A 16506-nucleotide genomic window follows, 5' to 3' on the forward strand; every position below is an offset into this window, starting at 1 on the left:
CAATAACATATTTATCTAACCCATGTTAACATAGAAGAGCAGACATAAAACACAATGAACAATTTGTATTGTTTTAATATATTGTGTTGTTTTAATATATCATTCTAATTGTTAAAAGAATAACTCACTTAATGATATCAACAATTATTTGAACTTTGTTAATTAGTCACTAAATACTTTACATGAATGAGAAGAGGTAAATGGCCTATGGCTAAAGGATTGGACAGCTATCTCCTGCATTAAGTATTTAAACATTACTAGCTTTTTGTTGTGTCTGTGTAAATCATTCTACAAAATTCACTTCCTTAGTTGTCCTGAATAGCTTTACTGGGGTTATATTTACCTAAGATGGTTGTTCTATTAAAGGGAGAGTTTATCTTGCTTTCAGTTCATGACATTAAAACTAGAGTTAAGCACTGTCCCAACAATCTATTATGTTTCATGTAAGGATATTATACTTTAATACATTTATGACGATTTCATCTAGAAAAAAATCATATTGAGACAACATCAGTCTATGTTATAATCAGTTGCATTCACTATCAATCATTTTTAGAGTTGATAACTAAACTTGCTAAGATCCAGTCCTACTCTTACTTTCCAATTCTGTTTTTATGAACCACAACTAAGATTTTCTTAAAATATTAAAGCAAGTTTTTTTTCCAATAAATCGAAAATGCTAGGTGTATGGACAAAATTTATAATTTCTGAGGAGTGGAAGTTTGAATCAGTTCTACCTTAACTTATATTGGAAATAGTGTGTCTTTGTGTGTGTGTGTGTGTGTGTGTGTGTGTGTGTGTGTGTGTGTGTGTGTGTGTGTGTGTGCATGCATGTGCATGCAGAGGGGCAATGCCTAGTTTCTGTGTACATTATCAAAATGGGTACCTGTTTTTGTTGCTTAATGGTTTTGTGATGCCTGTTGGAGTTAGGTTGTTGTATAAGAAAATTAAAATCAATGCCTGCTTTATTTCTGATATTCTGATAATGTCAGATCATTGCTTCCTTAAAAATGAATGTAATTACTTCTTAGATTAATGAATAATTTATAGATATTAGAATACCAATGTTACCAATTGTTATGAGTAATGTCTAGCAGGTCTCTACATCTTTATGGTTATTAATTGTTATGTTGCTTTCCTTTGAGAACTACTTCTCGGATTAGTTTTCTGATAAAAGACAGAGGAACATGAAGGAAAGAAGACAGGCGCTGGCTCAATCAGTTATAAGAAAGCTTATGTGTGCAACAGAGATGTGTCATGGTTGTTATGTGTTTTTGATTGTTTTTTATATGTAGTTGGTTTCTTGAGAAATGGAAAATAGCTAATTACTTCAATTAGTTATTGTTTTTCTCGTTGACTATTTTTGATCAAGAACTAATCCGACTCTAGAGCTGGACAATTAAACTAATGGGCATCTCTAAAATTCTCCTCCAATGGTTAGTTGCTTTCAAAATGATTCCTATCCCCATCATGTGATGTAGTGTAATATTTTATTCATCTCTATGGAGACCAAACTCTAACAATATAGAACCAGAGGTTTTTGTAAAGGATATTTTGCTAGAAAGTGCGAGTGTGTGCGAGAAAAACGCTGCTATCATTGTACAGGTGAGTAGTTTTAATAAAATATAAGCAACTATTGTTATCAAAAATATACTGAAAAATGTGTGAAACTTACATAATTAAGTTAACCTAAAATCACATTATAATCTTCATACAAGAAATTAATGTTTAAAACTATAATTGTTACAGTTTCAGCAAGCAGTTCTTGTAAACTAAGAGGTTATTCTTTAAAAATATTAAACTTACTTCAAGTACAAAGTACTTTTTTATATTCATTTGTAAAACTTTGTTAAAATCATGGAAGTTAATTTGAACAAGTTTGAAGAGTTGCTATAACAAAAACAAAAATTATCATAAATCTTAAAAAGTGATTTAATCTGATCTTATAGAATTTCTAATTTCTTTTCAAGTAGTTTATGAATGAAGCCAATAGATAATAATATATATTATAAGCAAATTAGCTTTGAAGTTACCTGTAAAATAAAAGATTTTGTAAAGTGATTTCGTACTTCATAATTCTAAACTGTTTAAACAGAGTTTTACAAGCAATACCTTTCTTTAAACTATTCATAATTTATGATAATGTTTAAGATTTCTGTAAAAATAGATAACTTATAAAGTCTTTCCATGAGTCATCAGATTTCCAAATCATATTCTACTTCAGATGAAATAATTAACTCTACTTACCTTAGTATATTCAGCTACAAATTAGACATCAGCTTCTCTAAGTTGCTTATGATTGTCTAACCTCCTTTTCTCAGCAAAAATGAGTTTTTTTTTTTCTATCTAACAGTTCAGTAAATGGAGATAAGTACCGTTCTATAGACTTTTGTAGTTTATGGAAGGATTCGTCATTTTGGTTTTTAAATTGCATAAAACCTATGTGCTATGTATTTCCTTTTCTTAAAAATGGGCCTATTTTCTTTGACTGAAAAAGTATTTATTTTATACAATATTTATTTGATACTAAACCTTTAGAAGGTAGGTAAAAAGAAAATATCAATATAAGATTTATTTGCATTAGAAGTACCAAAGTCCTAATGAAATGGAAGCAGAAGGTATGACAAGACTAGGTCTTTATTCACCTCTCCATCAGCTTTTTGCCTGCAAACATTTTTTTCATAACATATGATTAAACTTCCAGTTTACTCTATCAGTACTACCTTAGTCTCAGAGTTTCATGAATCTCTCTATATAAATGATATCATCAAATTATCCTTCTTTTTTTTTACTGCTCTTTTATCCTAACACACTGCCCAGTTCAACATTCTTTGTTGCTGCAAGCATTCAGGGCCATATTTCTTGTATGAAGGTAACTTTCTCCTTTCCTCCTAACAATTTTGGAGGTTCTATTAAATATTCAGTCTTACACTAATGATTCTTGTGAATGTGATGATCAATCATTTTGTATGTAAAATGGGAGTCAAAACAGCTAAAATATCAAAATGAGACAGTGTTATGGATTAGTTGGGCTCTGGAACAAGCAGTGGGAGTTGAACTGGAATCCAGAAGTTGGCAGTGACTGGCTATAACTGCTGACAGAAGAATATTGTAGTTTAATGTAGAAATACCCAAGGAAAATTGGATACCACCTGATGACTTTTTTCTTCTGCCTGAAAGCTACAGTCATAATCACTTGCAAACAACTTGTTTGTGCAAGCACTGCCATTTGAAAGCTCCATATACTGGACAGCAGTAGGGTGACCTGTTGTAGTCATCACAAGAGATTGTATAATGTTATGGGGCTTCCTCTCAACAGCTTTGCTGTGCACCCGATCCTATCACCGGTGTGAGTCCCCTGTCCCTATTGACAAGGTCATTTAACATTATCCTTATTCTTGTTTTGATACAAGACCAGGAATAAATTTTACAAGAATGAACATAAAAAGTAGGATTTATATCCAAAATCTAGAGAGAAGAAATCAAATATTCTAAAGCAGCAGTTGCCAGCAATTTTTCCACAGACCAGGGGATCATGTGCATAACAAAACACAATGAAGTGCAAAATATATTAATTTAATTAATACCTGTAGTATACACATATATAACATATATAATATATATATATATAATACAAAAACATCCTGCAGACTGCAAGTCTTTAAAACAGAAATAAAAAGGGTGAAGATACCCTTCAGTCTGAATGACCATGGGATTGCTTCTAGATAGTTACCCTAGTTACCCTTTGAGGCACAAGTCTGGGCAAGGTTATTTATGGAAGACCAGCAGTTGTCCATGCATACTAGCCTTCCCTCACCATGCCACTGATGTTATTCAAGTGAAAGGTAAATGCCGATACAGTTTGATGCCAGTGACGTCGCAACTCATTTCTACAACTGAGTGAACTGGAGCAGCGTGGAATAAAGTGTCTTGCTCAAGAACACAACACACAGCCCAGTCCAGAAATCAAACTCATTACCTCATGATTGTGAGCCTGATGTTTTAATCACTGAGCCATGCACCTTCACCAAATAAAAAAACAAAAACACAGAAATAAAATTTGAAAACTTATTCTTACTGAGTGGCCCAGTACTAAATGATTCACAGCCTGGTGGTTGGGGGATTCCTGCTCTACAAAAGCATTTTTAATGCTTATGTTTCTGCATTATTACATTAAAAGTTGTAAGCCTTGCAAAGTGTCATTAGAATGAAATGTGGAGATCAGAATAGAAATGAAATATAATCTTCGATGTACTTCTTAAAATGCATTGTAGTCATGAGGGAATATGTATTACTTGCACATAAGTACATGGAATGTGAGAAACAATTACAGGTAATATTGTTAGAATGAATGCAAAGTAGACATAATCAGGAAACTTGTAAACTGTTTGTGGGGTACAGAGGCCAACACTGAATGTGCATGCTTTTAGTTTCAATTTGGATATTTAATTTCATTTCAAACTATTCGGACATCATTGTAAAAATTTATATTAAACATTTTAGAATTTACCATTGTATTCATCATCGTCATCACCGCAACAACCACTACAACCATCACCACCCCTATTGTCACAACTACTACCAGCGTCGTTGTCGGCATCATCATCATCATCATTATCACCATATTCATCATGTTCATTATTATCATTGTTACTTTCATGATTGTTTTACCATACTGGCCTGGATTATACTGATTTGCATTTCTCCATCCAATATCATACATCAACTCCTAACTCAATTTCCAATCTTTCTTCATTAATCTATACGACAACCAACTAATAATAGATCTTAACGCAATATGTAAATGCATTACATATCCATCTGACCATGTTTGTATCTCCAGCATACTTAAGACAATACTTTTGCTTCTCCAACTGGGAAAGTGTTCAATCCAATAACATGCATTCTGCTTTTTGTGGAGCTTTAATATTCCCAGATAGAGTCAAATCAAGCTTGTCATCAGACTTTGGTGCCTAGAGGTGCTTCAGAATATTCTGGGTGAGCACTAATTTGTAATAATGTTAAAGTGAAGTCACTAAAGTGGAGTAAATCTGAGGGTGCACTATTGAATAGTGAGGGACAGTGCTGCCCTTAGCAACGGGCATGAATCAAATTAAATATGTCAAACTTCAAAAAGTAACAGACTGAGCACTTTAAACTCCAAGACTGATATCCTGTAATCTTTTCTTGAAGGTAATGTTTTAGTAAATTAGATCAAGGAGAGAGAGAGAGAGAGAGAGAGAGAGAGAGAGAGAGAGAGAGAGAGAGAGAGAGAGAGATAGAGAGAGAGAGAGAGAGAGAGAGAGATAGAGAGAGAGAGAGAGAGAGAGAGAGACTGCGTGAATAAACAGGAAGTATATCCACCTCAGCGGTTAGCTATCAATACATTGCATTCTTCAAAAATTCCATGCTTCCCAATATTTGCCAACAACTACTCCTGACATGTCTATGCACCCTTTTGTCTTTATAACTCTTTTACTGTTCCTTTTCTATCTTTTTGTGTTTGATTTTGGGGTTCATAGTTGTGTTTCTTTACTTGACTTATTGCTGTTTTCTGCCCTTGCTTTTGCCATTTTCCAATGAGTTGTAATGCACCTGATCACTCTATGTAAAAAGCTCATATTTTTTTTATTATGGTCAAGTTAATGAGGCAATGAATAACAAGACAAAGTGTCCACAGTTTGTATGCTGTCATCAGCAGTATGTTTAGTCCATGGCTTGTAGACACTCAGCTGTTAATGTTAACTATAAATATAAATAGATACACTTAGAGTTATAATTCACAGAAGTATACAGCAAAAGCATTGTTGGATTTCGTTGGCATACAGTACTGAGTTCAATTCTTCCAAGGACAAAAACCTACATGTGCTAAACAAACATTATGTCCCATGAAATGTTTGTACCCTATTGAAACTGAACATAAAGACTAGCCATATGGGTCCTTCTGTCTCAGAACAGGATTCCATTTTCATTTTAGACTAATGGAATATATATTGAGTAAAACTAACAAAAATATGATATAAAACATTTGTTTCTTTTCCAAAATCAAACAAGACATAAGTTTTAATTATGTGGTTTGTATATGTATGTGTGTATGTGTGTGTAAGGGTGGATGAGTGAAGGATAACAAAAATGACCATGTGTCTGGTTAAAAAGTTTTATATTGAGTTTTTCCAAACATTAATATTGTCTTTTTCTTTTTGATATATTAAAGATAAAGTTTATATATATTAAAATATATCAAATATATTAAATGTTAAATTTATTTATATATATTAAAATATATTAAATATATTATAATAAATTCATTTATATATATATATATATATATATATATATATATATATATATATATATATATATATATATATATATATATATATTGGTTTCAAATTTTGGCACAAGGCAAGCAATTTCTGGGAAGGATAAATCGATTACATTGACTTCAGAGGTTAACTGGTACTTGTTTTATTAACCCCTGAAAGGATGAAAGGCATAGTCAACCTTGGCAGAATTTGAACTTAGACTGTAAAGATGGTCAAAATGCTGCTAAGCATTTTGGCCAACATGCCATACATTTATATATATATCAAAAATATATTAAGTGCATTAAATTTATATATTAAAAATACATAAAATATTGTATAAAAATATGTTAAAAAATAAAAAATAAGGCCATATTGTTACAAAATTTCAGGTATTTTATACTCTTTTCATTATCAAAGTTTTATTAAGAAAGACTACAAAGCAAAATTAAGTAGTCACAGAAAGATAAAAATGTATGACTGAGTAGAGCATGGTTAGAGAAGCTTTTATGTGTTGCATATTTCAGCATGTATTATAGACTTTCAGTTATTATTCAATTTTGTCTGGTGAAATACTTTAAAACTAAAATCTCCTGCATGGAAATCGATCTTTGATATGACATGGGCGTAACTGTTGACTAGTCAGATAAGTTTGTTCATTTTTTTTTTTTTTTTACATACTTGGCTTTCCATTGTCATATGTTTGAAAAGAGGTAAAATTTATTCAAATTTCAAAAACAATAAGCAAAAACTGCAGAGAAAGAATAGAGTGACAGAAAAATAAAGCTTAAATCACTACAATAAAAATAGTTTTTATGTTAATTTAAATAACATTGGAAAGGATTCAATAGGTAGAAAAAAAAAACTGAATGATTTTATTTGACAATCCGATATTACAATATTTTTGGAGTATCTACAAATGTATAGTAATGAATATTGTTTACATAAAATAATTGTTAAAATCGGTTATTTTTCTCTCTCTTCCTCCACACACACACACACTACACAACTAGTGAAAAAACTCCTTTTGTGAAAAGCATAAATTTGAATGAATGGACTCAACCAGCTTATAACTAATGATAAAACCAAAGTTTTTATTTTCTGTTAAACTATTAATTCTCTTTGTGCTTATTCTGCTGCATCTCTGCCTCTTTGCACCATACATGCATCTTTTCCATCATTTTTTTTTAATAATTTAATGCTGGTTTCAAGTTTTGGCACAAGACCAGCAATTTTAGGGAAGAGGTTAAGTTGCTTACATTGACCCCAGTGCTCAACTGGTACTTATTTTATCGACCCCAAAAGTTGACATCGGTGGGATTTGAACTTATAGTAATAATTTTTTCTACTATGGGCATAAGGTCTGAAATTTTGGGGGAGGCGGCTAGTCAATTACATCGACTCCAGTGCTTAACTGGCAGTTATTTTATCAACCCTGAAAAGATGAAAGACAAAGTAATCCCCAGCAGAATTTGAGCTCAGAATGTAAAACCAGAAGAACTGTCGCAAAGCATTTTGTCCAGTGTGCTAATGAATCTGCTAGCTTGCTGATTGTCACCGGTGCTGGCATTACAATAAATTTATGACACTACCAGATCCTTGAAGTGTATTTGGTGGAGTTTATTCCGTTAAAGGGATTGGGAAAACACCCTTCCCCTCTTGGTTCCTTCTTTGCTTCCATTTTTCCTCCCAAACATTGACTTACTTATGATCAGACATGACCAGTCTCACCTGTCAAGGAAAGTCTATCAAACATCATGGACGCTATTCCTCCTCCTCCTCCTCCTACTCCTACTACTACTCCTACTACTACTACTACTACTACTACCACCACCACCACCACCATCACTACTACTTTAACTATTTTAACTCTATACACACACACACACACACATACACACACAAACACAAACACAAGCTGGCAGAAACGTTAGCACACCGGGCAAAATGCTTAGCGGTATTTCGTCTGCTGCTACGTTCTGAGTTCAAATTCCGCCGAGGTCGACTTTGCCTTTCATCCTTTTGGGGTTGATTAAATAAGTACCAGTTATGCACTGGGGTCGATATAATCGACTTAATCCGTTTGTCTGTCCTTGTTTGTCCCCTCTGTGTGTAGCCCCTTGTGAGTAGGTAGTAAAGAAATAACACACACACACATAAACACACTAACAACATATTTTCGTTTCTTTGTTATTATTTTATTCATAAAATGATTTTTAAAATTAATTATTGCTTTCTTTTTAGAATAACTAACTTGGATATATCTACTTCTTCTAAAACCAGAAGGAAAGAAGAGGTTGCTTAACATTTCTGGCAACAATGATAAAATATGAAGAAATTATTGGAAATAGTTGTGTGACATCAATGAAAAGAATGAAATTACATACATATTTACTTAGAAAAATAATTGCAAAAATAGCAAACATATAATAATATATTGCTTATTTTTCTAAATATTATCTAAATTGATTATCAAGTCATCAAAAAATTTTTTCCTACATCTTGTGCAACAAAATATTGTTGGTTTTTGAAATTTATTAGTAACCAATATCAATAAATATTGTACGATACCTTTGTAACTGCTTATTGTCACATGCAGTATATTCAGATATATATTCATTCTACAAAATGATATTCAGAACCAAATCTGTGCTGCTCCTAAAATAATATCTCTTTACCTTTTTGCTGCTGTAGCACAAATATTCTTTATCTACAACACATCTTCAGTCAACCAACTGGCATCCAATCAACAATATTATTCCAATTGGTAAATTAATAATAAAATATCAATAATAATGAACGTTTTCAACTGTTGTATTGAAAATAAATTCCCTTTTTATAAGGTGATTAAGAATCGCCTGCTAAATAATGCAAAAGATACTCTGAAATCTACCTGAAAAATCATATTTTTAACTTGGAATACAATTTTCACAGTTTCTCTTCCAAATTGTCGATCTACATCTATAAAGTTTGATATATGCAGAAAACATTGATTGATTAATATTTTATTCAGATTTTATTCAAGACAACATATTTTTGTTGTTCAATTTATTTCTTAGCTCTCTCTCTCTCTTTCTGCTACTTCCTAACTTCGTGCGCGTGCGCGCACACGCATATACACTCTCACACAAACACATGCTCACGCACATACACACAAACACATATATATGTATGCATATCTATATTTCTCTCTTTTGCTGTTATTGTTGCTCTTATTGTTGTTGTTGATAAAAATTTAAGCATTATAACTGATTTTTAACTGATTGCTTTGTGAATGGATAACCTAACCATGGAAGAAGTGAACTCCGACAGCTCGTGTGACTTTGCACGTTGCTGGACTGTTGCCCTTCAAGTCACCTTATTGGGATTAATCTCAGCTGTGGGCACATTCAGCAACTCTTTAGTCATCCTGGCTATATTTTTGTTTGATGAACTTCGAACCAAAGCAAAGTCTTTTGTATGTAATTTAGCTGTCGCTGATCTGATTTTGTGCCTCTTCGTAATTCCTCTACGTACAATGATGATGTTTGCCAGACAACCTTTTGGCTTATGTCATGTAACGGTGGTAGCACAAGCCACATTCGTCTATACTTCAATAAATACACTAGCTGCCATTTCATATAATCGTTTTGTATTGACGATGAAGACACGGTCTCAGTACGAGAACACTTTTACTAAACGTAACGTGTTCCTCATTTTATCAACAGTTTGGTGTTTGGCTTTTGGTGCTTCCTTCATGGCTGTCATGTGGACTGGAGCACTTAATGTCACCTATGACAACAAGACACGGGCATGTGTGTTTTTGAGAGGAAATGCAACAATTTCAGCCCTTCTGATGGTGCCACTATCATTACTCTTTTCACCATTGTTATTAACTCTTTATTTCTATGCCCGTATTTTTTACTATGCTCGTCACTCCGCTGTGTCAGTAACTGGCCATCGCCCAGATGACATTAGTTTCACTTACAAATTGTGTTGCATCACCATTCTTTTCGGAATTTTAAACTTCCCAGCTTGCATTTTGGCTGTAGTACAGGTATTTAGTAGTCCGGATGCAAATGAAGTTTTGATTCGTTTTTCCATCATCATCCAGCTACTTAATTCTGCTGTCAACCCAGTTATATATGGGTGGAAAGTGCCAAAATTTCGAAATGCGTTTATTCGTATGTTACGCTTGAATACTTGTTTCAAAAGGGCCACAGTGCAGCCTATTAATCACTGACAAGAATCTCTGTAAAAATATATAAATGAAAAAATTAAAAATTTAAAAAACTGTAATATTACAATTTTAAAATTAAGTAATAAAGAAAACTTCCCAGAAATATTTTCAGAAATATTTGAAAACTAAGAGCATTCAGGTTAATAAGAAACTTAGACTTTTTTTTGTATGGAAATAACTGTGAAATGTGTAACTTTTTATTGCTAAAATAAAGTTGTTAAATATGAAATATTTGGTTTGGGCTTTCAATTGAGTTAAATGAAATTGTCAAAAACTCAACAATATTCTATTTGCAATGTTTGCACACCGATAGATTATTGGTTGAAATTGCGTTGCTGTTTTCTTTTAATTTTGATTTCTAAACGATCATCTAATATTGATTTGGTTATTGCAACTTCCTTTGTTTACAGATGCTATGGTATTATAAGCCTCAAATCAATTTTGATTCAGAAATTCTTTTATTATATAAACCTAAGTGTACTTTCCAATTAAATTACTTTTTATTAGGCAATCAAAGCATCTATTTTAAATGAGCACTGTTCTGATGAAGTAGCCACAGATCTAGATAACTGTACGAACATTTACAAATCTGAGTATGAGTCTGACTTGTGTTTGAAGTCTTTTACAGTGAAAATCAGATGTATCTGCTCAAAATCTCATTACTCTTAACTGCAGAAATAACCTTCATATATCAATCTATCTTTTGTTGAGATATGTTAAATTTATTAAGGCAACGTGACTTAAACAAAATATCCATTATATATATTACTCTTTTACTTGTTTCAGTCTTTTGACTGTGGCCATGCTGGAGCACCGCCTTTAGTCAAGCAAATCGACCCCAGGACTTATTCTTTGGAAGCCTAGTACTTATTCTTTCGGTCTCTTTTGCCGAACCGCTAGGTTACAGGGACATAAACACACCAGCATCGGTTGTCAAGCGATGTTGGGGGGGGGGGACAAACACAGACATACAAACACATACACACATACATATATACATATATATGACAGGCTTCTTTCAGTTCCCGTCTACCAAATCCACTCACAAGGCATTGGTCGGCCCGAGGCTATAGTAGAAGACACTTGCCCAAGATGCCACGCAGTGGGACTGAACCCGGGACCATGTGGTTGGTAAGCAAGCTACTTACCACACAGCCACTCCTACGCCTATATGTGTATAAATATTGTAGATATTTAATATGATTACAGGAATAACCATGAAATTTACTTTTACAGTTAAATGATTAATCTAGAGATAATTATGGACTTAAATGTTCTCTTGCCATCGAATAATTCTGTGTCATTTCAGAAATTGATGATTTTGGGTTTGTTTGGGATTTTGTTTTCTTTTCATGTTTAGTATCTTCATAAATTAAATATTTTTTCTGATGATGCGTACTTTGTGAGAGCCAATCAATCTAAGACCCAGTTTTAGTTATCGGAGAAAATCATTTTACATACTTGAGAAGACATGCATGTGACAATTGCATATTTTACTTCTAAAATAGTAGGCAAAATCTCTGATATAAAGAGGAATATGCTTCATCTTGCTGACTTCCTTTGTAACATTGCAAGCATTAAATAAAAAAAAACAGTATTTCACACTTATTATCCTAGAAAAAGCTTAAATTCAGTAGTCTGGAAATGCTAAGAAGAAAGTTAGTTTGAGAGTGTTGTTTCAGCCATGGATAAAAGTCCTTTAAGAAAGGATTTGGAAGTGAATTCAGTAATGAATTAAGTGTACAGATTGGTGTAGATCTGTCATTAGTTCCCTTCAACTTATTAGAAGACCTTAAAACAAGTTCTTGTGTTGGGAATTTTATATGCTAATGACTTTGTTCTCATTAATGAATCTCTTTTGTTCCAAAACTAGAAGAATGGTCTAAAATTTGAAAGTTAACATTGCAAAGACTAAAGTGCTTTTGTTTGTAAGAGAGAAATTGAAGCAAGTAATGGTACCTATAAGATGCTGTGAGATCTCTGAGAGAGTGATAGAATACCAATAATTACCTGTATATGGTTTTCTTCAACATTTATTTGACATCACAACAAACAAGTGCAACATTTCAGTAACTACTAAGATGTGCACCATCTGGCTATTTTCACATTCTTTGTCAAAACAATGCAGTCATATACATTTGTGGTTTTGAAAATGTTTGTTTGATGACATAGAAGACTATTGTACATAATATTTCCCAATCTATATGATGGGAGTTCATAAAAGAACATTGTAAATTATCAGCTACATATAGCTTTTCTGAGCGGCAGTGTAAATTCTTTTAAATAAAGAAATAAACTATACAAATGACTATTTGCATATTATTGTTGATGTTGTTGTTGCTGCTGTTGTTTAGCCCCAAGTCAGTCCTAATTTAGAAGATTTATGGCAGTCATGGGCAACCTGTGTCCTGTGAGGCTTTCTGAAATTACCATGCATACTTTTTAGCATCACAGACTGCCTGATGATGATGAGGCATGTTTCATGCAGCCCACTGCTTGAAAAAGGCTATCCATGCCTGATCTATGATCAAAAGTATCTAATCCATACTCATTCAAGCTCCCTTCTTCAGGAATAATTCATACTGGACTAAATTATTCAATGTGCCATTTTTCAAGTTTGTAAGAGAGTGGTTTGAGGGAGCATTGTCTATTTTGATAGCTAAAACAGGTTCCTAGTGGTATACATATTGGCTTAAGAGGATCCCTCATTCTTATTTAATGGTGGAAAAGAGGAAAAACAAATTTACTGTTTTATAGTGTCTTCAGTTATAGCTTCAGGCTGACTAAAGTTTTGTGAGTAGATTTGGTAGATGGAAACTGAAATGAGCCCATTGTATATGTGTGTGTGTGTCTGTGTGTGTGAGTATGTCTGTGTGTTTGTACTTGTCCCCCACCATTACTTGACAACTGATGTTAGCATGTTTCCATCCCTGTAACTTGGCAGTTCAGCAAAAGAGTTTGATAAAATAAGTACCAAGCTTTACAAAAATAATAAGTACTGGGCTCAATTCATTTGACACAAATTTTTCAAGGTGGTCAAATGACTGATACAAGTAAGAGATAGAAGATATATATATATATATATATATATATATATATATATATTTGTATTTTGAGTTAAAATAACTTTTGTGGCTTATAATTCTTTAATTTTTCAATAACTTTACAAATCATATTACATATCCCTTGTGTTTCCATATTTTGCTATGATCCTTGCCTTGCTAAAGGCCTCAGATCCCTTATCTCTCTCTCTATCTCTTGTATGTGGTGATGCTGATCATTGCTTGTTTGCAGTGCACCCACCCCCCATTCCCACCCCCACCACTAATACTGAAAATCTCTTATACCAGAAACACTGACAGACTTGCATACCTCCATCCTACAATCCACCTACCTCTTTCTGTCTATACATAATGGACTAACCAATAACATCTCATTTACTTAAACATTGACCTATTATATTTGCAGCAGAAACGCATAGATTTACGATGCTTATAACATTTATATTTACAATACTTACATTACACTCACACCCCACCTCCAACATGTTTCAATGATGGTAGGTTAAAACAAGAACAATTGATGTGACATGTCTGTTATCAAATGATCATGGAAACCTTTTTTGCAGTGCTGAAGAACATTAGTCCTTCCCATGTTCCCTCCCACCTCCTTTTCCTAGTTTTCAGAGTCAGCACTGTCAATGTAGGCTCAAAGAAAGGTAGGTCTAGCGAGATTGTTGAGATGCTTGAATGGAGGCGTGTTGATGTATGTTGCATCCAAGAGGTAAGGTGGAGAGGAGCTTCAGCCAGGTTCCTCATAGGCAAGACACATAGGTATGAAATCTTCTGGGGAGGTAACAGTGACAGAGTAGGTATGTGGGCATACTTCTTGCAGAGAAATGGGTGGATAAGGTCATAGAGGTAGTCAGAGTGTGTGATAGAGTGATTAAGCTTAGGTTAGTCTTACAGAAAAGTATAGTGACAATTATCTCTGCCTATGCCCCACAAGCGGGCCTACAAAATGAACAGAAGGACAATTTTTATGATATTCTTCTGCAGGCTACCTCAAAGACAAATGACAATGATCTCCTCTTTGTGGCTGGGGATTTCAATGGGCATGTCAGACAGCAGCCTGGTAACATCTATGGAATGCATGGGGGCCATGGAATTGGTTCCCGAAACGAAGAAGGAACAAGGCTACTGGAGTTCTGTGATATAAATAACCTTTTGATCTGCAACACTAACTTCAGAAAGGCAGCCAGCCACCTGATAACCTACCAATCAGGTGTCTGTGCTAGCTAGATCGATTACATTCTCACCAGACAACGGGATGCATGGTTGCTCCTAAATACAAAGACTGTCCCTGATGAAGAATGCACCCCCCAGCATAGACTAGTCATTAGTGACTTTAGACTCTACACCAGAAGGATACAAAGAAGTAAACCAATCTGGAAAAGAAGAATTTGGAAACTTAAGGACCCTTCATATGGTCAGAGATTTAGGGACATCTTAATTGAGAAATTTGATGAAATGGAGGAGGAGTTACAGATTTGTGACATAGAGAGCAACTGAGAATTCTTGAAGTACAGCTTGCTGAGTGCCACAGACCAAATTTGTGGATGATGCTAAGTCCCATCCAGACCTAGGGTAACGTGGTGGTGGTGGAAAGATGTGGCAGACAGGGCTACTAGAGCAAAGAAACAGGCCTGGAAGGTCTGGAAGAATGGTGGTAGCAAGGAATTGTATCAGATTGCCAGAAGGGATGCTAGAAGACAAGTATATCTAGCCAAGGGTGAAGCAGTAAAGAAGAAGTTTATCTATGTTCTGCAATGTGAGGACTAAAGAACTGAAATGTTTCAGATTGCAAGACAGTGTGTGAGAGAAAATCATGATGTCATAGGAGAGAAATGTGTGTGTATGGATGGTGGTGCACTTGCATGTAATGATTCTGCAAAGAAAGGGGTTTGGAAATGCCATTATGAAAGACTGCTGAATGTAGAGAATGAATGGGAGGAGAAGAGTCTTCTAACTGTTGATCCAATTGAGGGACTGGCTACCTGAATCGACAGTTCCATGGTAGATAAAGTAGTTAAGGATATGAAGATTGGAAAAGCCCCCAGCCCATAAAGAATCACTGCTGAGATGCTTAAAATATCTGGCAGTGTAGGTTATGGTCTAGTCACCTGTATTGTAAATCAGGTGGTTCACGAAGGAGTCATACCCAATGACTGGTGTAGCAGCACCATAGTCAACTACTACAAAGGTAAAGGTGATGCCTTAGATAGAAATAAGTACAGAGGTCTCAAATTGCTGGATCAGGTGATGAAAGTTATGGAGAGAGTCATAGCCCAACTAATGAGGAAGAGTTATATTAGATGAGATGCAGTTTGGTTTTGTGCCAGGAAGTGGCATCACTGATGCTATATTTCTGGAACTAGAGAAGAAGTTCCAGGTATAGAATCCTTTCTACTATTGGCACAAGGCTGGAAATTTTTGGGGAGGGGGCCAGCCGATTAGATCGACCCCAGTATGCAACTGATACTTAATTTATCAACCCCGAAAGAATGAAAGGCAAAGTCGACCTCAGCGGAATTTGAACTCAGAACGTAAGGACAGATGAAATATTGCTAAGCATTTCACCCAGTGTGTTAACGATTCTGCCAGCTTGCCTAGAATCAAAGTACCTTTGAGTTACCCTAGCAAAAATCAAAGTCTTAGTAAGTAGGAAGACAGACAAATCACAAATCCCTTCAGGTAGTTGGCTCTGCCTGATCTGTAAGAAAAGTGTAGGTAGAAACTTCATAAGATGCACTCAATGTAAGCTTTGGACACACAAAAGCTGCAGCAATATCAGAGGAGGGTTAATAGGGAAACTAGCTTTTGTATGTGGAAGATGCACAGGTACAATAAATACTGTAGAAAATAAACTCCATCAACTGCCGGCGGGGGGGGGGGGGAGCAGCTAGAGGTAGTAGATAACTTC

At 34.4% G+C, this 16506-nt stretch overlaps 1 protein-coding gene across 1 annotated transcript; it reads left to right on the plus strand.

Annotated features, from left to right (window-relative positions):
• The first annotated feature begins 1461 nt into the window (after positions 1-1461).
• Positions 1462-10753, plus strand: LOC128247102 (adenosine receptor A3-like). The gene is made up of 2 exons (XM_052965928.2): positions 1462-1605; positions 8550-10753. Exon 2 carries the CDS (start codon positions 9580-9582, stop codon positions 10525-10527), a length of 948 nt encoding a protein of 315 aa, XP_052821888.1. The 5' UTR covers positions 1462-1605; positions 8550-9579; the 3' UTR covers positions 10528-10753.
• Positions 10754-16506: the final 5753 nt, after the last annotated feature.

The sequence above is a fragment of the Octopus bimaculoides genome, chromosome 2 (assembly GCF_046866305.1).
Source record: "Octopus bimaculoides isolate indiv1 chromosome 2, ASM4686630v1, whole genome shotgun sequence".
NCBI classification, from domain to species: Eukaryota; Metazoa; Mollusca; class Cephalopoda; order Octopoda; family Octopodidae; genus Octopus; species Octopus bimaculoides.

What these genes read in the sequence shown, in the direction of transcription:
- LOC128247102 (XM_052965928.2), top strand. Translation starts at nt 9,580, where the DNA reads ATGGATAACCTAACCATGGAAGAAGTGAACTCCGACAGCTCGTGTGAC.